Source organism: Rattus norvegicus, chromosome 5 (genome assembly GCF_036323735.1).
Source record: "Rattus norvegicus strain BN/NHsdMcwi chromosome 5, GRCr8, whole genome shotgun sequence".
Classification (NCBI taxonomy): Eukaryota; Metazoa; Chordata; class Mammalia; order Rodentia; family Muridae; genus Rattus; species Rattus norvegicus.
The window spans coordinates 147966400-147992342 of NC_086023.1; the positions used below are offsets into that span (position 1 = coordinate 147966400).

General features: G+C 45.7%; 2 protein-coding genes and 1 non-coding gene across 10 annotated transcripts in view; 2 read left to right on the forward strand and 1 right to left on the reverse strand.

Annotated features, from left to right (window-relative positions):
- The window catches only part of Zcchc17 (zinc finger CCHC-type containing 17), a 41808-nt gene extending 23611 nt beyond the window's left edge, over nt 1-18197 (reverse strand). For 2 of the 7 annotated variants that reach the window (NR_172648.1, NM_001109267.2), the window contains exons 1-3: nt 18101-18185; nt 12210-12330; nt 7413-7470 (exon numbers count right to left, since the gene is read on the reverse strand). Coding sequence is in view for 2 of the 7 variants with exons in the window: in NM_001109267.2 (NP_001102737.1) it covers nt 7413-7470; nt 12210-12275 (124 nt within the window). In the remaining 5 variants the exon portion in view is untranslated. Of the gene's footprint in view, nt 1-7412; nt 7471-12209; nt 12334-18100 lie in introns of those variants that run through there. The other 5 variants (NM_001395614.1, NM_001395613.1, XM_039110612.2 and 2 more) reach the window with 4 other exon arrangements.
- Nucleotides 537-639, forward strand: LOC120103233 (U6 spliceosomal RNA). The gene has a single exon (XR_005505322.1). It is a non-coding gene; the product is annotated as a U6 spliceosomal RNA (small nuclear RNA).
- A 161-nt stretch (nt 18198-18358) lies between the features above and the next one.
- Snrnp40 (small nuclear ribonucleoprotein U5 subunit 40) overlaps nt 18359-25943 on the forward strand; it is a 33175-nt gene continuing 25590 nt past the window's right edge. Inside the window, exons 1-3 of one of the 2 annotated variants that reach the window (XM_063287574.1) lie at nt 18359-18573; nt 21262-21391; nt 23799-23892. In XM_063287574.1, coding sequence (XP_063143644.1) covers nt 18430-18573; nt 21262-21391; nt 23799-23892 — 368 coding nt within the window. In that variant the 5' untranslated portion in view covers nt 18359-18429. The remainder of the gene's footprint in view (nt 18574-21261; nt 21392-23798; nt 23893-25943) is intronic. The other variant, NM_001134556.1, reaches the window with a different exon arrangement.

The following is a 25943-nucleotide window of genomic DNA, read 5'->3' on the forward strand; positions in this document are numbered from 1 at the left end:
CATCTAATCCAAGCTCGTGGGAGAGAGGTCAGAGCTTGAGGCTATGAATGGACAGCCCTTCTTTAAAAGCAAAACAAAACACAAACACCTGATACATCTGGTACTAACGGAGGAAGAAACTAGAAGTCCTTGGCAATATCAGTCAAAAACACATGTCTGCCCCTTCGCACCAGTCCTGGCTATCGATCTCGCCATAACTACTTCTAGGAATCCAGCCTAAGAAAATAACCAGGCTGCATTGTGCTGTGCACTCAGGCTGACCTTTGACCATGCAGACTCATGTACTTGCCTTAGTCGCCTGAGTGGCTGGGGCAGCTACTGATCCAGGCTGCCATGCTGGCACAACGCATCATGCCAGGAGAATCTAGAAGCAAACTAACACCCAATGCGAGCAATTACATCAGCCCTGGGCTGTCGCCAGAAGAGCCAGCCAAACATGCCAGTGATTTATTTCATAGTAAAAATGTGTGCAGAACTGTGTATATCCAGCATTTTCCACGACAAAATAAAAGTACAATCCAAAGTTACATAGCGTAGTGCTCGCTTCGGCAGCACATATACTAAAATTGGAATGATACAGAGAAGATTAGCAAAGTTACACAGCGTGACTATAAATGCCTAAAGGTGAATCTTTAAAATGCTAGTTACTCGCGCTTGCCTAGGAAGCGTAAGGCCCTGGGTTCGGTCCCCAGCTCCGAAAAAAAGACCAAAAAAAAAAAAAAAAAAAAATGCTAGTTACTCAAAAAATGCTAACAGGGGATATAGCGTCTGTGCTGGGCAGATTTCTGTCAACTTAACACCAGCTAGAGTCATCTGGGAAGAGGGCACCTCAACAAGAAAATGTCCCTAACACACTGACTTAAGGAACCGGGCAGGTGGTCCTGGATGCTGTAAGAGAGTGGGCTGAGCGAGCGGTAAGCAGCACTCCTCCATGGCCTCTGCTTCAGTTTCTGCTCCAGGTTCCCTCGGCTGATAGAATGTGATCTGAGAGATGTAGGCTGAAGTAAACCCTTTCCTGGCAGGGTGGTAGCACATGTACTTGGAAGGAAGAGTCAGGTGGATCTTGGAGTTCGAGGCCAGCCTAGACTACATAGTGAGTTCCAGGACAGCCAGGGCTACACAGAGAAACCCTGTCTCAAACAAACAAACAAACAAACAAACAAACCCACTCAAAACCCCATTTCCTCCCTAAGTGCTTTTGCTTTGTTAAAGCAATTTACAGACACCTACTCTGTTACTCATTTTCAGATATTTTATAATGAAGAATATTTGGAGATTTATTTCTAGAGAAGATGAAAATAAGTAACTGCTTTAAAGCATAAGCCAGAAATTATGTCTAAAATAAACCGCCTTCTCTAGTCAATTGAGAGGTTTCTTAGCTTTGTTTTTGAGACAGGTTCTCACTGTGTAAGCCAAGCTGGCCTCAAAGTTGTGAGGCCTGACTGAGACTCTCAGTCTGACACTTGTGGACCAGCACTATCTCATCTGGCTGCCAGAGTCTTTTCCTCTCTAACTAACTTGCATGCACACACGCAAGTGTCTGTATATGCTTGAAATTCAACACATTTATCCCTTGTATTAGAAGCTCCTGTTTTCTTCATCTGTGGCCAATGGGTCTCTTACATCTAAGACAGATCAATCAGTAGATTGACACTTCTTCTCCAAAAAGCCTCCTGTGTAAGTATATAGATAAGATGGTTTTAATTAGGCCACATATAATTTCCAAACTGAGCATAATTCATGCATCCAGGGTTTTTAATCGCCAACCATGATGACGTATTGAGCAGTCTTGCCTAACTGTAAAGTCTGAGGAGCAAATTCAGATGCCCTGAAGTAAAGGGAAGCCTCACAGTGGGACTTTTTTGACTACAATAGTCCTCTGACAATTGAAACTCCTTCCATTCCTCTATCATTAATGTATAATGTAAGGGAAATTAATGTGCCTAGGACATCCAACAGAACATTGTATTCCCTCCCTAGAACTAAAAGCCTACTTACTGAAAGCCACAAGGAAATATTAGCAATTAAACAGCAAGGCCTTCTCTCACCAAGCATGCAGCGTTTCTTTCTTTTTTGTTTTGTTTGTTTGAGGCAGGGTTTCTCTGTGTAGCCCTGGCTGTCCTGGAACTCACTCTGTAGCCCAGAATGACCTTGACCTCAGCGATCCACCTGCCTCCGCCTCCCACATGCTGGGGCAAAGGAGTGTGCCCAGTAGCTCATCACTCTACTCTGGCAGATTCTCCAAGTGCAGACAGCAGACACAGAAACATTTTACTTCCCTCCCAGACTGAATCCTGAGGCGAGTACTGTTTCACTGAGCTTTACTCTCAGCTTCTGTGTCTAGATTCCTGACATGAAGCTATAAATGCCCAAAGGGCATATCAAATCTATCGTCATGTTCAATAAATCCAACATGACACTTAACAGAATGAGTCCCAACTGAATGTCTGTCAGCACAAGAAGAAAATAACACAACCCTGACACTTGAGAGAGAGAGAGAGAGAGAGAGAGAGAGAGAGAGAGAGAGAGAGAAGCATGAGCGCCTAGAATGTTCCCCATTGTTTTAGGCTCAGCATTAATCTCTTTCACTGTTTCCACTGGTAAGAGAACATAAGGCAAACTTGCCAATCCACAGATACGTTTGGCAAAAGGAACACTCTGCCTTATCTCTGGGCTACGTTCCCTCTCTAGCCTGTCCGGAGTCGTCTCCAGTGAATAGCATGTGATAATAATACTGGCAGAGAAGTTAATGCTTCCGTGCCCTTATAGTCAAACATTCACTAAGAGGATACTACAGGTAAAAGTGGATCGGAGGATGAATGAAAGACAGTCAATCAAATAACCAGGTCCTAAAATATGCAAATCATCCCCATTTTACAGGTGAGGAAACTAAAGACTCAAAAATCAAGTGATTTTCTCAAGTCAAGAAGCTAGTAAATGACTGAGCTGGGAATTGAATTCATGTGTTTATGTAACAAGACTCATGGCTTGTATATCTCAGGCACTGTCCTAGGCCTGAGTCATCCGAGCAGCTTAGGTGAATTCAAGGCAGTCTTCATTACCTTCCTTACACACTGCTTAACTTCCTTCTGTTATGTAGTCGGATAGGGCTCCACTGTTACTATGACAGCTGCAAGCAATATAGCTATTTTACATTTAATGGTTAAAACAAAAACCAGCAGCTACAGCACTGGACTGCAGACATGGTAACATATGAAACATAAAGATACATTGGGCTGGGTAGACTGGCATTTACCCATAATCCTGTCATCTAGGAACCTAATGCAGAAGGATTATTGTAAGTGCTAGCCCAAGATATAGTGTGAGAACTTGCCTCAAAAGATTAAAAATGGCAGCAAGCTGGCTCAGCAGCTAACTGATTGCAAGCCTGAGGACCCGGTTCAATCCCTGGAACCAACACACAAAAAGCCAACTGCAGTGGCTCATGTCTATAATTCCAGCACTATCAGGGGAGTTGCCTGGAAGCTCACAGGCAGCCAGCCTGGAGTATACAACCAGGCAGAAATAAGAGGCAGCATCACTAATGTGGAAAAAGAGAACTGACTCTCGAAAACTGTCCTCTGACATCCACATGTGCACTGTGACACCCATGTATGCCAACGATAATAATAAAACCTGAAAATACGTGTGTGTGTGTGTGTGTGTGTGTGTGTGTGTGTGTGTGTGTACTGTTTTGGTCTTTGTCCTTGTTTCCAGCAAAGAATCCATAAAACATGATTATCTGAGTAACAGGACTATGTTTTACTAGTTTTAAGAAGCCCCCTTTGATCATACCCGAGTTTATGCCAGCAAGGTGACATAGTCTCTGGCTGTGGTGGTCACAGGAAGAATCCAATAATGAGAGGCCAGGAACACTCAGTGCCATCCATCCAACTCCCAGAGCCAGGAATGTAGGAGGAGTGGGGAGCAAGTGGCCTTCAGAACAGTCCCTGCACGTATCTGTCACACAACAGTCCCTGCACGTATCTGTCTACACAACAGTCCCTGCACATATCTGAGTACACAGCAGTCCCTGAACGCATCCATGCAGCTCATGCGTTGGCACAGAGTATGGCACTGCTGGAGAGAGCAGACTTCACAAGTGCCTTCGCCCCACTCCACTAACCTCCGCTGTTTGTTTGTTCCTGAACTGCACTTACTGTAAACCAGCAAGGGTGAACGAACGCTCTGATGAGTTATGTGAACTTTTACTATGGTGTTTTGTTTGTTTGTGACAGGGGCTTGCAGAATAGCTTTGGCTGGAACTCAGACCTGTCTGCCTCTGCCTCCTCCTAAGGGCTGGGAGTGAAGGAGTGCTTCACTTACCCTGCTCATTTTTTAAACAGAGTTCCATGTAGCCCAGGTTAGGTTGGCCTCCAATTCATTATGTAGCAAGGCTGGCCTGATTTCTGATCTCTCTGCCTTTATTTCCCATGTGCTGGAATTATAGGTGAACACAATACCTGATCTACATTAATTACCAAACTTAAGTAGGGGGTCATGGACACCTCCAAGTTAGACTGGCTGGTCCTCTTTAGGGGTACCTGAGAGATGGCAATCTCGTGGGACAGAATCCCTTTAACAATTGGACCTGATATCAAGTCAAGGTTGATATGTCAGAACAGAACTGAGAGTTGTTGAATATCTTGTTGGTATCCAAAAAAGTGAAAAATCTGGTTTGTGTGACACAACTACTGAGAACAAATCTCTAACATTACAACCAGCACACTGAGTTCTATTGAGCAACACCGCAGAGGCGAGGTTAGGGCCACGGAGAGGGTTCAGTGGGTAAGGCAATTGCCACCATCCTGACGGCCTGAGGTCAAACCCAGAGCCCACACGGTAGAGGGAGAGTACCTCCAAGTTATGATCTGACTCCCACACAAGTGTATGGCATGTCCTCAAGGCCCCCCCATTCACACACACAAAACGAGTGAATGTTTAAAAAAAAAAAAAAAAGAAAGACTAGTTTTGACCTGAATATCAGGAAGGTATCTTTAACTTGATAGCGGTTAAAGGATTCTACGAACGGACTCTGAGAAAGTAATTCAAATTAGCACCTCCCTAAAAGACAGACGCTACGTTCTGACCAGACCAGTTAACTCATGCTCGCATCCTCCAAGGCCACACCTAATGATGTCCCTCTTTGGAGAAGCTAGACACGCTGTAGCGAAGTCGTCTGCCCAGTTATCCAGCATACCTACATAGGACGTTAGGATCAGAGCTCAGATGCCCGCCTAATTATCTGGCTTCCTGAGCTCTCGCTGCGCGTCTGACACAGCTGTCAGCCCGACAGATGCACTTGTCAGCTGTCAGCCACTATCACAGGTATGGTCTGACAGGGAACAGCCACGAGTGAGGTGAAAACTGACTGCTGAAAGGTAGCAGGCTTTTCCTCTCCACACTGTCCCCAAAGTGTCACATAAATGCCCACACGAAATTGGCACCAGCAGCCGTGGCGAGCACACTAACGAGAAAATCTGTCTTTAGGCAGGAAGAGGCATGAGTCCTGAGGTTGGGATGAGCTCCACCTTCCCAGTCCCAGCCGACATAAAACCCGGAACTTAACTACAGACTGCTGCCTGCCAGCCTGAAGACCACAGGCAAGCCACTAAACGCAAGGATGAAATGTGCCACACAGTTGTCACCGAGGCTAATGGAGCCACAGATCTGCAGCTTTCTGACAGAAAAAAACTATGAAAGACTCCAAAGGCTGAAAAATCCCTCTCCTCTGTACTTCCTCTCGCAAGCCAACTCCCCACAGGAGGCCTGTGGGAGGAATGTGTTCAATAGTTTCTGAAAGGACAGTCATTTAAAACACAGAGACGGTGCACTCTTTAAAGGGGTGAAAGGGGAAGGGAGGGAATGCCCACGAATGCTCTGCGACTGGTTTTAAATTCTTATTATTTTAGATTCTTCCCACGTCAGTAAACTGAGATCTGCCTTGCTTCATGTTTGCTTTTTTTTGTGGTTGATTTTTGAGTTTTTGGGACAGAGCCTCTCACTACAGCTTTGGAGGGCCAGGAACTTACTGAGATCCCCCTGCCTGTGTTTCCTGAATGCTAAGATTAAAAGTGTATGCTACCATGCCAACCTTTTAGTTTTTACTGGTTTGCTTTTATTATGTTTTTACTAATTGTATGGGTGTGACGGGGACACACGTGGAGGTCTGAGAACTTGCAAGAGTCAATTCTCTCCTTCTACCACATGGGGGCAGCACTTTGAACTCAGGTCCTCTGACTCTCCATGACAGGTATCTTTACCTACTGAGCCTGCTCCTGTTTCTGTGGCCTGGTCTCATGGCAGGAGCTGGTCTCACACTCAAGTGCGATACTCCCATAATAGACCCCGGAGAGCTGGAAAAATTAAAGGCATAAGTGGGGCTGGGGATTTAGCTCAGTGGTAGAGCGCTTACCTAGGAAGCGCAAGGCCCTGGGTTCGGTCCCCAGCTCCGAAAAAAAAAAAAAAAAAAAAAAAAAAGAACCAAAAAGGCATAAGCTATGACGTGCAGTTTTTAATCACGTGGTCCTCACTAGCTCCAAGTTCAGTCCTCCTGCATTCATCTCTCCTAGGCTACCATGGGATGCTCCATGGTACGCGGCAAGATTCATTTTTCATTTCTTCATTCTATTGTCTCCGAGATCAGCCTACTTTTGTGTTTCCAGGTGTGTGTGTGTGTGTGTGTGTGTAAGTGCACATGTGCATGCAGGAGCCACAGTAGGACATCAGATGTCTTCCTCTGGCACCCTCTGCTGTCGTGTGTGCCCTTAGTCAGTGTCTCTCACTGAACATGATGGGCAGGGCAGCCAGTGAGCTCTCAGGATCCACTGTCTCTGCCTTCCAGTGCTGGGGTTACAACAATGGATGCCGGGCCTGGCTGTTTATGTGAGTGCTGGGGAGTGAACACAATTCCTCGTGTTCTCAGAGCCATCTCCTTAGCTCCTTTGTTGTTGTGATTTTAACTTTTGAGACAGAGCCTCACTCTGTAGTCTTTGGTTGCTCTCGAACTTGTGGCATCCCTCCTTCCTCTGCTTCCTGGGTGCTGAGTTACAAGCTTGAGCCACCACATACGGCTAAAATGCTTCTCCAGTCTCTTCTAAAAACAAACATCAATCTGGTGCTCAGTTAACAGAGGCTGGTAAGCCTAAGATCAAGGCATGCACGCAATGCGCACACGCGCACACACGCACACACACACACACACACACACACACACGCACACACACACACGCACGCGCGCACGCACACACACACACACACACACACACACACACAAAACTCTTTATCCCTATCGCTCCACTGAGAACAGAGTAAGATAAACAAGCAACTATCTGAAAAATGTAGGCCCTAGAGCGAGGACGTGGGGCCGTAGAATGAGTGGAAGTGCTGAATTCCCCGTTAAGGGCTCCCACCTTGCTTCCGACAGCCTGGGATTTTGATAAAAGCTCCATAGTCTGTCACCATAGCAACCTATAAAGACAAAATAAAAAATCAATGTTGCACAACTGAGAATCAAGCTTTCCTCTTTATTGTTTTTGACAGAGGATCTCAGGTAATGCAGGCAGGCAGGCCTCCAATTCACTTTATAGAAGGCATGGCCGACCATGAGGTGAAACTGTATTCTTTCCAGAGCCACCATGAAGAAAGGGTTATAACCCTAACATTCAATTCTCCTGAGGTATACAAAGGAATAAGCTATGGGAAAGTAAGGATAAAACAGTTTCAAACAAAACAAACAAACAAAACAACAACAAAACAATACAATTAAGAGATCACAACAAGTCAGAACCAGAAGGGCTTTAAGAAAGCTACTAAAGGGGCTGGAGAGATGGCTCAGGGTTAAGAGCACTTGTTCATACAGAGGACTCAGGTTCAGTTCCCGGCACCCACAGGGCGGCTGGCAGCCATCTGCATTTCCAGTCCCTCTGCAGGCCTGTAAGGGCACTGCATGCCTGTGGTGCATAGCCACACACACAAAGGGAAGCACACATACGCATGACATAAAGATAAGTATTTTTAAAAGGTAAGAAAAGATGCTAGAAAAGACATTAAAACGAGCTGGTCCAGCCAGGCACAGTGTGCATAGCCTGAGGGGATGGGGACAGGGAAAAAGGGTTGGAGGAGCAGGAAGACTGCCGTGAGCTCATGTGTATTGGCAGAGTGGAATTCCGTCTCAAAACAACAAAGACATAAGCTGATTCATCCTCTCAGTTTTTAAATGAAATAACTGAAGGCCAGAGATGCCAAACACTTACCCAAGTCCACAAAGCAATTTGTTCCTTGTGAAAATGGTCCTAGATGGAGAACTATCTCCCATTTTTTAAAGAAAAATTATATTTATTTTATGAATCAGTGTTTGCCTGCATTAGTGCATGCACCCTATGCACGTGCTTGCTGCCTAGAAAGATCAGAAAGGACACTGGATCGCCATGAACTGGAGTTACAGATGGTCACAGGCCACCATGTGTTGTCCTCTGTAAGAGCAGCAAATACTCTTAACCACTGGGCCATCTTTCCAGCCCCAAGTCTTCCCATTTTTAACAAAAATAAAAACAAATGTCTCAGCTAAAGCACTTTGACATTGCTCTGGGATTCTGACAGACAGACAGGTGAGCAGGCTCATACTGGCACTACTAAGGATCACGGTTATCTGAGAAACTCAACAACACCATCTGGAAGTTAGGGCCCAAACCACCTTGCTGTCGTAAATTAAGACAAAATAACTTCTCAATCCTGAGACTCCAGGGCCACATTATCATCTTTAGAGGTAATAACAGACCTTAATTTTGCCTCGCCCAAAGGGAGAGGGTAATGAGCTTCAGAGGAAAAGCGTGCAAGTCTTCAGTGAGGAAAGGTGTTCTTGCCTCCTTCCTGCACCAGGTGTCTCCCCTGTGTCGCCTAGGGTGCCGTCAGAGTTGAAATGAACAGGATGGCACCTGCCACGGATGAGCACACTGTCTTCCTGGGGTCCCAAGAATAATCACTCAAATGACTCAGGAGGGCGGGTGAGGGGAGAAATTCAGCCATTATCTCAACAGAAACTCAGGCCTTGGGTAAAATGACTTTCCTTCTTTAGATAAGAGTCTGTGTTGGTCCTGAAACGTGTTCTCTTCACAATGTAAATGATGAAACCCAGGCTCAGGACTCCTGGTTCAGCGTTGGAGAGTAGCGCATCCAGGCACAGAGCATTCTTTAATTTGACTCCAGTGACATTTCTACCAATACTGGTCGCCCTCTGGCATCTCCTTTGTCTGTGGTGAATCTCAGACAAACCCTAGTTCCCACTGCTGTCCTTGCACCCCCGCCATGTTTAACAGACACTGGCGGCAGATCTCAGAGGATGAGAAGAAAATGGATACTGACTTTGCACCTGCTCAGTCACTAAACACTGCCACCATCCCTGCTAAGGACAACTCACACTACCAGCCGGAGGGACAGTTGTACGCCATCATTTCTATACCAGCTATGTATACCAGGTACCAAGTCAGTGAGAATGAAATAAAAACAACTTATGAAACAGATGCCTACTGGGAGGAGGGGGCACCCACCTGTCATCTCAGCACTAAGGAGGCAAAGGCAAGGGCATCTAATCTCTGAGTTGGAGGCCAGCCTGGTCTACAGAGCTAGCTCTAGAACACTCAGAGAAATCCTGTCTCAAAAAGGAGAAAGAAAGAAAAAAATGCCTAACCTGTTTTTAAAAGAATATGGATTTCTGAGATAAATCATTCCAAGGCATTGGTGAAGTAAAACTGCCACTGTGGCTATCACTGTAGCAGAAGCATCCAGACACCCTGACCTGGCCTCCCTCTCCACTGCCGCTCTCTTAAAACGTTCTCTCGCATGGCTCCTGGTTCCTTCATACATACATTTCAGCGTGACCCTGCAATCAGTCCCAGCTAGATTGGAGAGAACAGACTTGGCAGATTTAGAACATAGCCTGGTCATTCATTAACCACTGGGGGATTACCGAGCTTCTGAGAAGAGCCTTCTCACCTTCTAAAAGGAGTTACTTTTATGAAGAAATTCATAACACTCTGTGTGTGTGTGTGTGTGTGTGTGTGTGTGTGTGTGTGTGTGTGTGTGTGTCTCACGCACTGGGGCACACGTACTCGGTTGCACACGCACGCACACTAGCACACTTCGGAAGTTTTTTTTTTTAATTTTGCTTGTTTTCAAGTATGTTTTTTGATGGGGTCATACTTTGTAGCTCTGGCTGGCCTAAAATTTATTATGTACACCAGGCTGATCTTGCACTCAGAGATTAGGCTGCCTCTACTTCCCAAATGCTCGATAAACACCTGGCTATTGTTTTCAATCTTAATGTAAACTGGTCCTTCATGTAAATATTAGCTGATGAGCTCATTCTGTAGACCAGGCTGAACTCAGACTTACAGATCTACCTGCCTCTGCCTCCCGGGACTGTTCTTTTAATTGGTTTGTTCAAGACAGGCTGTCGCTCTGTAGCCCAGGCTAGCCTACACAAATAAGATCCCCTTGCCTCCACTTGTCAAGTACAGAGAGCAGACTGGGAAGCATCCACTAACCAGCATGCACCAGTGTGTCTGAGAACCGTGCACCATGTGCTGCCGAGAAAGCATCATGACTACGGAGTTCTTCAGCACTCTGGAGCTAGCGGGAAGGGAATCACGAGTTCCAAGCTGGCCTGGACACACAACTAGACTTGTAGACCGTCTTGTCTGTTGTCAACACAGCCCAAGCTCATCCAGGAAGAAGGAACGTCAACTGAGAAGACGCCTTCACCAGAGGCCTGTGGGGGCGTTTTCCTGATTAATGACTTATGTGGAGTGCCCATCCCATTGTGGGCAGAGTCATGCCTGGGCAGGCAGTCCTGAGTTGTAAGAAAAAAGCAGGTTAAACAAGCCCAGGGGAACAAGGCAAAAGCAGTCTTCTTCCCCGGCCTCTACATCAGTTCCTATTTCCAGGCTTCTACCACTGAGCTAAATCCCCAACCCCTGCCCTGACTTCTTACATAGACTGTGATGTGGAAGTAAAGTAAACCCTTTCCTCCCCAAGTTGCTTTTGGTTATGGTGTTTTATCAAAGCAACAGAAATCCTAAGGAAGATAGAGATCAACCTTGATTACCTTGTAGAGACCTTGTCTAGAACACAAAGAAAAAATTAAAGGCTGGATGTGTCAATGACACACACCTTTAATCCCAGCACCCAGGAGACAGAAGTAGGTGGATCTCTTGAGTTTGAGACCAATTTGGTCTAAATAGTGAGTTCTAGGCCAGCCAGGACTACAAAGTGAGACCCTACCTCAATAAATTTTTTTGAAAGGCTGTGAAGTTCTACCTCCCCTCCAACCACCCTTCTTAATGATGATCCATAAAAACATACATTAGGCCAACACTCACGCTCATAATTCCCAACATGTAGAAGGCTGACACTGGAGTACTGCTGTGACTTGAGACCAAGGCTTGACTGCAAAGTAAGTTTGGGACCAGACTAGGCTACAGAGTGAGGCCCGGCCTCAAAATTAAACAGAACCAGGGCTGTCAAGTGGCTTAGCAGGCACAGAGCTTGCCGCCAAGCCCGACAGCCTGAGCGGAACTCCTGATCCTCCACACTGCTAGGATTACAGGCTCACAGCAGCACACCCTGGCTTTTGTGGTGTTGGGAATGGAACCCAAGTGCATGCTGGGTAAGCACTCTACCAACTGAGCCACATTTCTGGGCATAACCTGTTTTGGAATGATAATCTGGGTGCAGTCATGAGCAGATTGGAGAGGGGCTACAATGGAAGCAGGCAACTCCAGTCAGAGCCAAGCAAGAGACGCAGAGTTTGGACTACAGGGCAGCAGAGGCATGGATCACCTCGCAGACTGGAGGTTTAATTAGGACTCATGAAGGAGGGAGAGAGCAAAGACCAACAGTGAGTCGAAGGATGAAATCAAGTACAATGACCACATTTCTAGCTTTGGCACCAAATAGATAACGATTCCATCTGCTAAATTGAAAAAAGACTGGTAAAGGGACCCGCTTTGTGAAAACAAAAAGTTTAAACTCTAAGGCAGAGATGCTCTGAGGTGTAAGTACCCAGAAGTCTGTAGCTCAGAGAAGGTCTGCATGTCCCAGGCCCCAGAGCATTTCCCATCAAAGATAGTTTCAAATGGGATAACCCGGATGCTTTCCTCCCTCGAATGCTTCCATACTCTAAAGGGGAAGTTTCAAATTGTAAAACATACCTCTCCTTGAAAAATAGTATACAGTGCAGGCAAGTTTTCCATGGTCTCAGGCCTTCCTGAATTCATCCTTAATAGTCTACGGCTCCTCCATTTCTCTTCCGCTAAAGCTAATTCAAACGTCCTTTCGGAAAGAAACAACAATTAGAGAGACATCGGTATTAAAGAAGGAGGAGGGGCTGGGGATATGGTTCGGTCACAGAGAGCCTACTGTATAAACGTGGGTTCAGATACATACAAATCCAGGCTCAGTGGCATGGGTCTGTAACCACAGTGGTACGAGGTAGAGACAGATGGATCCCAAGTCAGTGATCTACGGACCAGATAGCCTAGCCAAATTCCTGAGCTCTAGGCTTAGTGGATGGACTTAGTGGATTTGAAAAGGTAAAGAGGTCAGTCCTGGTGATTGCACCTTTAATCACCGCACTCGGAAGGCATAGGAGGCAGACCTCTGGGATTTGGAGGTCAGCCCCATGACAGCCAAAGATACACAGTGAAACCCAGTCTCAAACAAACGACCACAAAAGGCGAGGTGAGGAGTGATCAGGAAGATACTGAACATCCACCTCTGGCCTCCATGCATCCCCACCTGTGCACACACACCCACGCACACACACATGAACACACATATAACACATACAAATGAGGAATAATGAAGAGGGTTGGTTATGGAGTCCAATGGCAGAGTTGTCTAGCACTCAGCATGAAACCCTAAGTTCATCCTCAGAAACACAAAGAAAGAAATGTGCAGACAGGCCATGGATAACCTCCAAAAAGGAGTAACATCAGGCTACACAATGGACTCTCATCCCATCTCAGCATTCTTATTGTGGGACATCTGGGAACCTGGATGTCACTTCTTCTGATCTGTTACTTACCCAGTCACTAGGCTACAGAACTTTCAGTCTACACAGGTTAGTTCATCTGGATGCTGTTGGTGCTTTTCATTTCACTTACATTTATTTGTGTATATGGTATATGGGCATGCCTGTATATTGGTGCACATGGCGGGCACTCCATCTCATTCCCTTGACACAGGATCTCTTCACTGACCTGGATCTAGTCGGGCAGTCAACAAGCCCCAGTGAACCCTGTTTCCTCTGCTACAGCACTGGATTCATACGCACAAGTAGCCATAGCTTTCTGTGTGGACTCTGGGGTTTTGAACTCAGGCCCTCACCCCTGCACAGCAAGTACCCTTACCATCTTCCTCGCCTTGTTTTTTGGGGTTCTTTTGAGACAAGAGTTTTCCTATGTAGCTTAGATTATCTTTGAACTTGCGAGGGTCTTCCTGCATCTGCCTCCTCAGTGCTGGAATGACAGCATGTGCACCATGCTTGGCTTTATTCAGATCAGTTTTGTTCGTTTATGATAAGGGATGTCAAATCTAGAACCCAGTACATGCTGTACAAGACTTGGCGACTGAACTGCATGGCCACCGTCACTGTTTTGAGATGTGGTCTCACTGTATGGCCCAGGCCGGTTCTAGACCCCTGCTGAACTGAGATGAAGCAATCTTCCTGCCTTACCCGCCTAAATCACTACTCCAGTGACATCATCCCTGCGTGGTACTCCTTCTTTTTATCACTACTGCTGTTACTCATTTGTCATGGGATGACTTTGGAAAGAAAGGGCATGTGTGCCTAGATCTCAAAAACATCAGAAAGAAGGGTCTCAGGCCAGCTGAGCCACAATCTAGCCAAGGTTATATAGTAAGACCTTGTCAAAAAAAAAAAAAAAAGTCACACATGTAAGAATGGTAAGAAAACAACATTTACCAAGTATTTACTATGTCCAGGTACTATGCTGTTCAGATACATGTAATACATCTCGAAACATAGCTTCCATTCTATGTACATTACTAATAAACAGCTTCTGGGAATCAGATCACCTAGCAATGAAGCTGGGTGTAGTGACCTCTGCCTGTATTGCCAATGATCCCAGCACTTGGGAAATTAAAACAGGAAATGATCATAAGTTTGAGGCTAGCCTGGGCTACACAGAAAGCCTGAGGCCTATGACTGGGGATATAGGTCAGTAATAGAATGCCTAGCATGCACGAATACTCAGGTGGGGTGAAAAGAAGAGAAAGTTTGAAGACAGCCTGAAATACATAGTCACACACACACACACACACACGTCTTAGCAACAGCAGAATTTGATCCCAGAGTCTAACGCTCTTGGCTAAGCCTGAAAAACATCAAAAACAGAAGTCTTAGCTGGGTAGTGGTGCTGTACCCTTGATCCTAGCACTGGGGAGACAGAGGCAGGCAGATCTGAGTTCAAGGCCAGCCTGGTCTACAGAGCAAGTTCCAGGACAGCCAGAGCTGCCCAAGACAAACCCTATCTTGAACCCCTCCCTCTAAAAAAAAGGAGGCTGAGGCAGGTAGATCTCTGAGTTGGAAACCTGCTTAGTCTACATAGTGAGTTCCTGCCAATCAAAGTTATACAGTAAAAAAGGAAATTTTATTTCTCTCTCTGTGTATGTGTGTGTGTGTGTGTGTTTGTGTGTTCGCACTTGAGCATGTGCAACACTAAAGGTAGAAGAGAGCATCAGAAGATCCCCTGGAACTGGAGTTAAGTTTGGTTGTGACTACCCAATGTGGGTGCTGGGAACTGAACCCTGGTCCTTTGCAAGAGCAACAAGAGGTCTTAATGGCTGAGTGTTTCTCCAGCTTTTCTATGTGCTTTCAATTTTAAATGTATACTTTTGGGGCTGGTGAGAAGGCTCAGTCAGAAAGGCTTGCCTTGTAATTATGAAAACTTGTTTCCATCCCCAGCACCCAAGTATAAAAACTGGGCCCAGATGTGCAGCTTGTAATCCCAGCTGAGGAGGCAGTGACGCCAGCATCCCTGGGGGGGTAGGTAGCCAATAGATAGATCTAGTGGACTCAGGGAGCATCAGGTTTAGTGATACTGTCTCAATAAATAAGGTGGAGGGCAACTGAAAAAGATACTCAGTATCAATCTCTCATCTCCATTCATGTGCATGCATGCACACCTACACACAGGAACATGTACACACTAAAGGAAGTACACAGGACAGAGGCTGATCTGCCCATTCTAGAGAAATGACTGAATGCCCCTCTCCTACTTCCCAGCTAAGCACTTTCACCTCCAGACTTTCCCTCCTTCTGCCCAGCATCCCTTGCCTCACATCACAGAACGGGTGTTATTAATTGGAACTTCGTGAGTCTATTAAGAGGCCTTTACTAGTCGCTACCACATTTAAAAAGTTAATTAGCCAAGTATAGAATCTATAATAGCACTGGGACACTCAAAATGAGGGCAGACATCCTAGTTCCTCTCCACACACATTAGTCATGGAAAGAGCAATACGCTTAAGTGGTTCCTTGCCGAATTAGGCTGTGAGAGAATGAGAAAGACTGGAGAGAGCACTGCTCTTCCAGTGGAGCCAAGTTCTGTTCCCAGCACCCACGTGGTGGCTCACAACAGTATGTAACTCCACTCCCAGGGGATCTGATGCCTTCCTCTGGCCTCCTCTGGCACCAGGCTTATACATGGTGCACATACATACATTCAGGAAAAGCATTTATGCACATAAAATAATGATTCTAAAAAAATCTAAATAAAATTAGGAAGAGCTATATCTTAAGACACCCCCCCCCCCATCAAATCTCTCTCTTGAGACAGATTCTCTGTATGTAGCTCTGGCTGTCCTGACTCTCTATGTAGAACAGACTAGTCTTGAACTCACAGATATCCACCTGCCTTTGCTTCCTGAGTGCTGGGATTAAAGGCATGTACCACTCACTCTACCCTGCCTAAAGCTTTTTTTGTTTGCTCCTCCCACAGAACAGAAGCCTTAACCAGTTTTTAAACTTTTATTTGATGGGAAAGGTCTTCTTGCAGTGCTAAGAACTGAACCCAGAAGTCCCAGCCCCAGCCCCTGGCTTTGTGAGCTAGAATCTCACTACGCAAGGGCTAGAAAGAGATGTCTCATTAGTTGAGAGTACTTGTCATTCTTTGTGGTGGTTTGTATATTCTTGTCCCTGTGAGTGACACTATTAGGAGGTGTGGCCTTGCTGGGATAGGTGTGGCCTTGCTGGAGGAAGTGTGTCACTGTGGGGGTGGGCTTCGACACTGCTATTCAATCTTCTAGAAGATGAAGGTATAGAACTCTCAGCTCCTCCTGCACCAATGGATTAAACCTCTAAGCCTGTAAGGCAGCCCCGACTAAATGTTGTCCTTATAAGAGTTTCCTTGGTCATAGTGTCTGTTCACAGTAATAAAACCCTAGTGAAGACACAATTGCAAAGGACTTGGGGTTAGAGTTTCTAGCACCTCCATGGAAGTTCACATGCTAGCATTAGGCATTCATGAGGAACAAATATATACATGCACTTGGGAGGCAGAAATAGGTAGATCTCTGAGTTCAAGGCCAGCCTGGTCTACATAGTGAGTTCCAGGACAGCCAGAAGTACATATTTAGACCCTGTTTTGGGCGGTGGGGGGAGGGGGATGAAACAAGGTGTCATGCTAGCAGCCTGGTGTGAGTTGAAAGATCCCAATGTTGCCCAGCCTAGCCTTGGTTTTGTAGCAATCCTCCAGTCTCTCGGCCTCCAATGTTGGGACTAAGCACATAATCCTCTCTTAGGCATCATCCAATCCATCATCACCAAATCCTATCCAATTTACTTCCCTGCTATCCCAAGAAACTGTTAAACCTGTCTTCAGTCCCACCTCACCTTGATTCTCACTGACATTGCTGATCAGAACTACTGTTCATGCTCCCAAAATGGTCTATTTGTTCCCAGTAAACCTCCCCTTATCTCTCCAGTTTCATCACACCATTAAGTCTGAGGGATCAAGCCATCTTCTGCACCACATTCTGGAGAAGAGAGAAAACTTTGACTGGCTTCCTATTGATTTTAAAGTAAAAGCTTCAACTTCCTGCAAATCTTCATGACCTCCGGGTTCATCCCATACCATAGTCACTTCAATCACTCTCTCTCAGCACACCCGCTCAGACCCACTGTGTCTCAGTCATCTTCCCAACTGATAGGGCATTGCACATGCTGTTCTGTGCAGAACGTTCTCCCTTTCTCTCGTCCCATAATTAGAACTGTCCCATCAGATAGGAACAGCTCAGCCATCTTTTCTTTTGAAAAGCCTTCAAGCTTCTATTAGTAACTCATAGCATGAGGCATCGCTCGTTCAGGTAGTCTTCCGATCAACTGGTGAGATTTGCTTAACACGTTTCCCACACCCTGAGGTAGGGGACCATGTTTCTTCAGAATGACCTCCAACGCACTGCATCATAAATACCATTTGGACCACTTTCTTTTTTTTTTTTGGGGGGGGGGGTTCTTTTTTTCGGAACTGGGGACCGAATCCAGGGCCTTGCGCTTCCTAGGCAAGCGCTCTACCACTGAGCTAAATCCCCAACCCCATGGACCACTTTCGAGAAGGCCTGGTACGTAAGCACGACTATTTGACTTCTCAATAAAGTTGTGCTTTGGGGAGCCATCTGATACTTTCCTTATCGCTGGCTGTCTCGGGGACATAAATAAGTCCTTAGAAAAGACGGCTAAAGCAGTGACAAAACTAAGTCCGCCGCCTCAGCCAAGCCAGGCACTGAAGCCTGGAGGCCGGGAGTCGGGCCTGGGAAGGCCAGCACAGAGTGGGATCCAGAATCGGCATCCTGCAGAGCAGCTGTCAATGAATAGCGGCCTGAGAGTTCGAGTCCTGCATCCAGAGATCCCAAAGCTCTGCTCCAGCCTACCAAAGGACTTCTCTTTCCGGGGACTCTTTCCGAGGACATCCCCTGCCACACCCCGCTGCCAAAGCTGGTAGCTGAAAATGGTAGGCTCAGGCCTGACTCGTAACTTCCAAATTGTAACAACCACCCGCCTGATTCCCCACACACTCACTCCGCGTCCGCTCCTAACAGGACAGCCGCTTCATCCCTAGGAACACTGAATCTGCTCCGCTCGTTCTCACCCACAATGCACGGCGCGCCTGAGGGGGCGGAGGAGAACGTCAGTTCTGCGACCCAATCCAGAGTGGAGTTCTCGTGACGTCATCAAGAAGAGACCAATCGCAAGAGTGTATTCAGAGGGCGTTGCAGAAGGAAATGTTAGAAATCGATTGGTTGCTCTCTTCCGGAAGTTCTGGAGGAAGAACTCAGTTGAAACCAATTGCGCAACGCCTGCTGCAGGCGGCGCGGTTACTGGCGGCGCCGAGGGTAGTGGTTGCCGCCATGATCGAGCAGCAGAAACGCAAGGGCCCAGAGCTACCCCTGGTTCCCGTCAAGCGGCCGCGACATGAGTTGCTGTTGGGAGCCGCAGGATCCGGCCCCGGAGCCGGGCAACAGCAGGCGACTCCGGGGGCATTGCTGCAGACGGTAAGTGAGGAGGCATCCCCCCTTCGGCCCCCAACCCCTCTTCCTACGGATGGTATCAGCTCTGCAGGAACGGAAAAGCAGTGAGCCTGAAGTTAAAATAGGCCTCTGTAAAGGTGCCTTGTGTTCTGTGTGTGCTCCATACGTGTTTCCCTGTTAGACGCCTGTTTTTAGCCCTTCCGGGGCATTGAATCATTTAAAACTTTGGCCTCAAAGTCAAGACCCAAGCTTCCGCATCCTAAATCTTCAGGGATTTAGCATAAAAGAAACATTCAGGAAAGTTGGCAGAGTGAACGAATGAATGAATGAGAGGAGAAGCAATGCAAATGAATGATAGTGGCTCGCTTTGCTACCTGGTACAGCTTTTTCTTTCTCTGCATTTATAATAGTAATTAACATTAGTTGGTTCTTGGATGTTTTGCGTGTGAAATTTCCGTTAATCTTGATAACAGCCTGGAAGCAGCTGTTATTTTGCAAAATGGGGAAAGCAAGCTTTTTTGAATCAGAACCCATGCTTTTAACTACATGTCTTGTAAAATAGTAATCACACCCGCCACACGTTCAGATGAGGAAATAGGTGTACTCCTGCCCCAACTCTTTAACCAAATCCTTTTGCGGTGGTCTTTAAAATATACAAATAAAGTGAGCAAGGCGTGTGGGACTGTAGTTCCAGCTTTCCAGAAGACCGACAAGAAAATTTTAAGGGAAGGAATTGGAAGCCAACCTGTACAACATAGAAAGACACTCCCACCCCACCCCCCAAAAAAGCTGGATACACACATTTATAATCATCACTTGAGAAACTGGGGCTGGAAGATCCAGGACTTCAAGCATCTAAGCTATTATTATGGCAAAATCCTGTTGAAAGGAAAGAGAACTGTGTAACCTTGATCCTTGCCTTCTAAAAAAAAAAAGGAAATTCTCTGTAATAATTCCCCTCTTTACCTTGTTCATCTACTAGTTTTCTGGCATGTCACTTGGCTCCAGACACACACACACACACACACACACACACACACACATATATGTTCTTACTTTTTCTGTGGTGCATTGGCTGGGATGTTCTTGTAAATGCCCACATGGTCAACTATTGACTCTTTCAAATCTTTGCTCAGATACTAGCTTTTCAGTGGGGCTCTTCTGACAACTGTATTTTAGGTTGAAGTGTCCTGCACTCTGGAACCCATATTGTTTCTTCCCATGGCACACAACAGGGGGTGTTTTACTTGGGTTTGCTTGTCTGCCTTTCTCACACTTTGTACTAGAATGCAAGGTCTATTGTTTTACCAAGTGCTGTCTTCTCCAGCGCCTAGATATGTTAGGTGTGTGTGCGCTGGGGTTGGGGCTCAGAGGCCAGAAAAGAATGTTGGATTCTGGACTGGAGAGATGGCTCAGCGGTTAAGAGAACCCAACTGCTCTTCCAGAGGTCCTGAGTTCAATTCCCAGCAACCACATGGTGGCCCACAACCATCTGTAAAGAGAACCGATACCCTCTTCTGGTGTATCTGAAGACAGCTACAGTGTACTTATATATAATAAATGAATAAGTAAATCTTAAAAAAAAAAAAAAAAAAAAGAATGTTGGATTCTCAGAACCTGGTGTTACAGCTCTTGAAAGTTGCCCATTGAAGATGCTGAGAACTGAATGTGGGTCCTTTAGGAGAGCATCTCTGAGCCATCTCTCTAGCCAACAGGTAACATTTTTGTGACTAAATATACTGGATGAGTATGACCATGGGACATTATCTGCATTTATGGATATTTCGTAATAAAACCCATTACTTGGTGTAGTTAGTACATGATAATAAAAATAAGTAAGTATACTGGGATCTACTAAAGAGACTTCAGGATTATTGGTAATACACTGGTTCTTATTTGACAAGGTTGCCTAGGTTTAGTGTGCAAGACCACACAATCAAATCTACTTTGCTAAGCCTGACACAGTGATACACACTTGTCATACCAGCACTTAGGAGGACTGAAAATTTTTAAGACCAGCCTGGGCTACATATTAAGACCCCCGCTCGGGGTTGGGGATTTAGCTCAGCGGTAGAGCGCTTGCCTAGCGAGCACAAGGCCCTGGGTTCGGTCCCCAGCTCCAAAAAAAAAGAAAAAAGAAAAAAAAAAAGACCCCCCCCACCCCGCTCATGCCCCAAAATCTATTTTGCATAATAAACTGTACCCCACTGGGTTTTTCAAAGGCTAACTGGATGGACTAGAGACAGAAAAATGGAGAACGACCAGAGCTTCATTTCTTTGGGGAAAAAGAAAGGTATGAGCAATGATGTAAGAGAAGGAAGTTCAGGTAGTGATGGGGCTTTGACAGAGTGCCCTGGACCCAGTGGAATAAGGGGTAGGGGGGCTGCCTCACTCAAAATAGTGTGAGTGATGAAAGACAGACTCTGGGGAGGCAATACTTAACAGACACAAAATAAGGTGAGTGCTTCTATAGAAGACATCTTTCTCTGTTAAGACCCTGAGGCATAAAGGAGTTCAATGTGACCAAGCAGTCAAAAGTTGGCTGTGGAACAAAAACAGCCTTAGGAAGGAGAGAGCACATAGGGCATACGCTGGACTGTCCACGGGATTATCCAGAGGCAGGAGGAGTTCTGTGAGCAGAGGTGCTGTGCCCTGAGCAGATGAGATGCACTGCCCCCAGCGTTCCATTCCTCACACTTGTCTTTGGTTTAGGGACCGCCAAGGTGTTCGTCCCTTCAAGCCCCCATCATGCTGCTCTCAGGACACGAAGGGGAAGTGTATTGCTGCAAGTTTCACCCCAATGGATCTACCCTGGCTTCTGCAGGATTTGACCGACTCATACGTAAGGCACAGTGTTTGAACTGGAGTTACTAACTGCTCTCTGCTAATATGATCTCTTTCATTTTGAGTGCCATCCATAGGAGGCATCAGACATCAGTCTAATTTGGCATCTGTCTAATTTGGGAGGTTAAGCCAGCTACAGTTAGCTAAAGCTGCGTGGTAAAATGCTGAGCACACGTTCTGGTACAACCTCGGGTGCATGTGGTAAATAAGAAGAAGGAACCGTTGTGCTAATTGGAAAGTGGGTTGCTTTGGTTGGAGTTAAATAATCTTCTTGGCTCTCTTTCTCCTCTCCCCATCTCCTTCCCCCTCCCCTCTTCCATTCTCCTACTGTCCTACTGGCTCATGTCGCCAGACTGACCTTAAACTGGCTATGTAGTGAGAATGACTTTGGAATGTCTAATCCTCCTGCCACTGCCTCCCAAGTGTTAGAATTACAGGCTCGTGCTACCAAGAGCAGCTGAATTTTTTCTTCCCCTGGAGACAACTCTTGAACTGATTTAGTAAGAGCATCAGTTTGGCTTTAATGGTTACTGAGCATTAAGAAGAAAGAGAGAACTGTTCTACTTGTAAAAACATGGGGCCTTAATCCATACCTAGGACCCTCATATATGAGGGAGAAAGATCAGAATCTTCAGGAGGAACTAACTTAAATCATTTGCTACCTGATTCTCAACCCTCATTAAGAATACCCATACTTTAAAAAATAAGTACAGGGGTTGGGGATTTAGCTCAGTGGTAGAGCGCTTACCTAGGAAGCACAAGGCCCTGGGTTCGGTCCCCAGCTCCGAAAAAAAAGAACCAAAAAAAAAAAAAAAAAATAAGTACAGTTTGAATGGGTGGCTCAGCAGTTGCTAGCTGGACGTGCTAACACCTTTAATCTCAGGATTCTGGAGGCAAAGGTTGGTTGGTCTCTGAGTTCAAGGCCAGTCTGATCTAGAGAGGGAGTTCCAGAACAGCCGGGGCTATACAGAAAAACCCCTGTCTCAAAAAAAAAAAAAAAAAAAAAACAGAAAAAAACAAAAGCAAACAATGGGCTGGAGAGATGGCTCAGCGGTTATGAGCTCTGGCTGCTGACCTGAGTTCAATTCCCAGCACCCACATGGCAGCTCACAACCATCTGTAACTCCTCCAGGGGATCCGACTCCCTCACACAGGCTTATGTGTAGTCAAATCACCAGTGTACATAAAATAAAAGAACAACAACAAAAAAGACCACTTGCTGCTCTTCCAAAGGACCTGAGTTCAGTTCCCAGCACCTGACATCACAACTATCTATAATACAGTTCCAGGGAATCCAATGCTCTCCTCTGACCTGAGGGTATGTGAGAGTGTGAAAACACACACACACACACACACATATACACACACACACACAGCTTTAAAGAATCAATAGAACTAAAGAGAAGGTGGTTCATAGGTACTATAGCTTAATGTTCCTCTGTTCAGACTCTAGATTCAAAGCATATAAGTAAAGGTACCAACTTTTTTTTTCATGTATAGGAGTACACTGTAGATGTCCTCAGACACACCAGAAGAGGGCATCAGATCCCATTACAGATGGTTGTGAGCCACCATGTGGTTGCTGGGAACTGAACTCAGGACCTCTGGAAGAGCAGTCAGTGCTCTTAACCACTGAGCCATCTCTCCAGCCCAAGGTACCAGCTTTTTAAAAATGAAAGCTGAGGGTCTGGAATGATGCCTCAGCAGGTGAGTGCAGATACTGCTCTTGTAGAGGGCCCAGGTTCAGTTCCCATTAGCTACATGGTGGCTCACGTCCATCTGTAATCCCGGTTCCAGGGAATCAACTCCCTCTTTTGGCCTTCATAGTTACCAGGCATGAATGTGCTATACATATACATATATTCATGTATATATGTGTGCGTGTGTGTATATGTATGTATATATGTGTGTGTATATACATATATATCTGTATATACATACATACTCGCAAGCAAGATACTCAAAATAAGAATAAATCTTGTCTCATAAAGCTGAGAGAAAACAGCACAGTCAGTTAGGACCTGAGTTCAATTTTGAGAACTCATATAAAGCCGGGTAAGGTGGCATGTGCTTGTGTCTCGGCTCTGGGGAGGTGGACAGGCAGAACTCTGGGGCCCGTCAGCTGGCCAGCCTAGTCTACTTGGTGAGTTCCTGACCTCGAGAGATCTATCTCAAAAAAGAAGGTGGATGGTGCCCAACGAACACCACCAAAAGTTGTCCTCTGACTTCTGTTCAAGTGCACTCATTTCCTTTCACACCTTCATGCAAGCACACACACACAGGTGTAGTGTCAGGAAAGCCGATCTGAATGTTGTTCCATGGGTGTGTAATTTCAAAAAGACTTTCTGGTCATTTTCCAAGTGACAGTTCTGTGGCTGACAGTGGCTTTTCGTGTCTCCCAACAGTACTGTGGAGCGTCTATGGAGACTGTGACAACTATGCTACGTTGAAGGGACACAGCGGAGCAGTAATGGAGCTGCACTACAACACAGACGGCAGGTGAGGGGGAGGGCTGCACGTGAGTGACAGCTGCTGCCCACATTAATGCTCAGCAAACTTTACCCATGGGTCAGCCCTGAGTTCTGTCTCTTCAGAGACGTTAGCAGGTATGTGTTAGCGGGGACATAGTGTTATAATCCTGTAATGTCAGACTGAGAAAGCTGCAGCAGGAGAATCACAGTTTTAAGGCCCATGTGAGCAATGTAATGTACAATTCAGAGCACATCATCATTTTCTCCTAGTCTGCCAGAACTCAGCTAGTTTGTTATACGAGACATAAAGCAATGTGATTTAAAACTAGCTCTTTATGCTCTTATTGCCTGGTATAGTGGCACATGTCAGCTCTCAGGAGACAAAGGCAGGTAGATCTCTGAGTTCAAGACCAGCTTGGCCTCCATAGTTTCAGGGCAGCCAGAGCTACATTTTTATCTATTGTGTATGTGCATGATGTTTCTCTGAAAGAGTGTGTATAGAGGTCAGACAGATTTGTGGAGCTTGTTTTGTTTACCTTTATGTGGGTTCTAGGAGTCAAACTGACAAATGCCTACATCTGTTAAAAGATTCAGAGGGCTGAAATTAGCTATTTTTATCATGAAAATAATAACCTATGTTTTTAAAAAGCAAAAATTAGGGGTTGGGAATTTAGCTCAGTAGTAGAGCGCTTGCTGCAAGCGCAAGGCCCTGGGTTTGGTCCCCAGCTCCGAAAAAAAAAAAAAAGAAAAAATTAAAATTAACAAATAGATAAGGAAATTCTCCACATTTTACCTGTTTATATTATACATTTTTCTGAAGTCCTTTTCTACCAAAACTGTTGAGTTTTAACATACTCATTAGGGATGTGGGGGGGAGGGCACATGGTATAGAACAGCCGTGGAGATTAGTAGCCAATTTGGGGCGTTGGTTCTTATTTTCTACAATATGGGGCACAGAGATGAGGCTTGGAAATGGATACCTTGATCTCTGAGCCATCTGAGCCCGGCAACAATCTCTTTACCCATCTAGTTCTCAAGGCAGCTTGCCATCATGCCAGACATACATATACCAATTCCATGGTGGCCCAGTGTGTCCAGCCACCACACACTCTCTTGAACTCAATTAAATCACCACATGAAAGAACACACAACACAGTAACCTCTGATCCAATTGATAAGATATAATTTGCTCATCTAGATAGACATACAGAGCTCTGTACACATCCATCCCTTAAAAGTAATCATAACAACCTGTAAATGTACAGAGAGGAACCTTAACATCCGCCTCCATGTTCTCTCGGCTGCTCTCTTCTCTCCCTCCAGTCTCCTCCTCCTCTAAAACTTTTCTCCCACCCATCCTTCCTTCTCGTCCAATGACAGGCCTCGTTCTAACTTGTAGCTGCCTTCATCTGCATAATGACATCATCCTACACATAATCTTTCTTTTCTTTCTTTTTAATTTTTATTTTCACTTGTTCATAGCTCTATATTCTAAGATAGACGTTATGCTAATAGCATATAGATGGCATTTTGGAGGTAGAGTGTGTCTGCACTCATACGTGCATTTAAGGACAAAGGAACATCAGCTCTCCTGTTTTATTTCTGTACATTAGTCTCCTGAGACAAGTTTTCTCACTGAGTCTAGAGCGAAGTTGGTGGGCAGCAAGTCCCAGCGATCCTCTCCTGCCTCTGCCCGGTCAGAGCTAGGTTTACAGGTATGCATGGCCATGCCCAGTGTTTCATGTGGAGACTTGAATGAACTCTGGTTCTCATCCCAGCTAAACCATCTCCACAGCCCTTGTGTTTCCCTCTGAATCATTTACTCGGGCCGACCTCGGATTTGCAATCCTCCTGCCTCAGCTCCTGAGTAACTGGGACTGCAAGTATATGGCACTGCACCTGGCCTGTTTCTCATTTCTGATCTCAACCTTCACAGTGCTACATTATTATACTGTAAATTAAGAGTGCATTATAAGGGACTGAGAGGCAGTTCAGAGGTTAAGAGCACTTGCTGCTCTTGCAGAAGACCTAGATTCAGTTCCCAGCGCTCACATTCTTGATAACAACCCTCAGTAACTT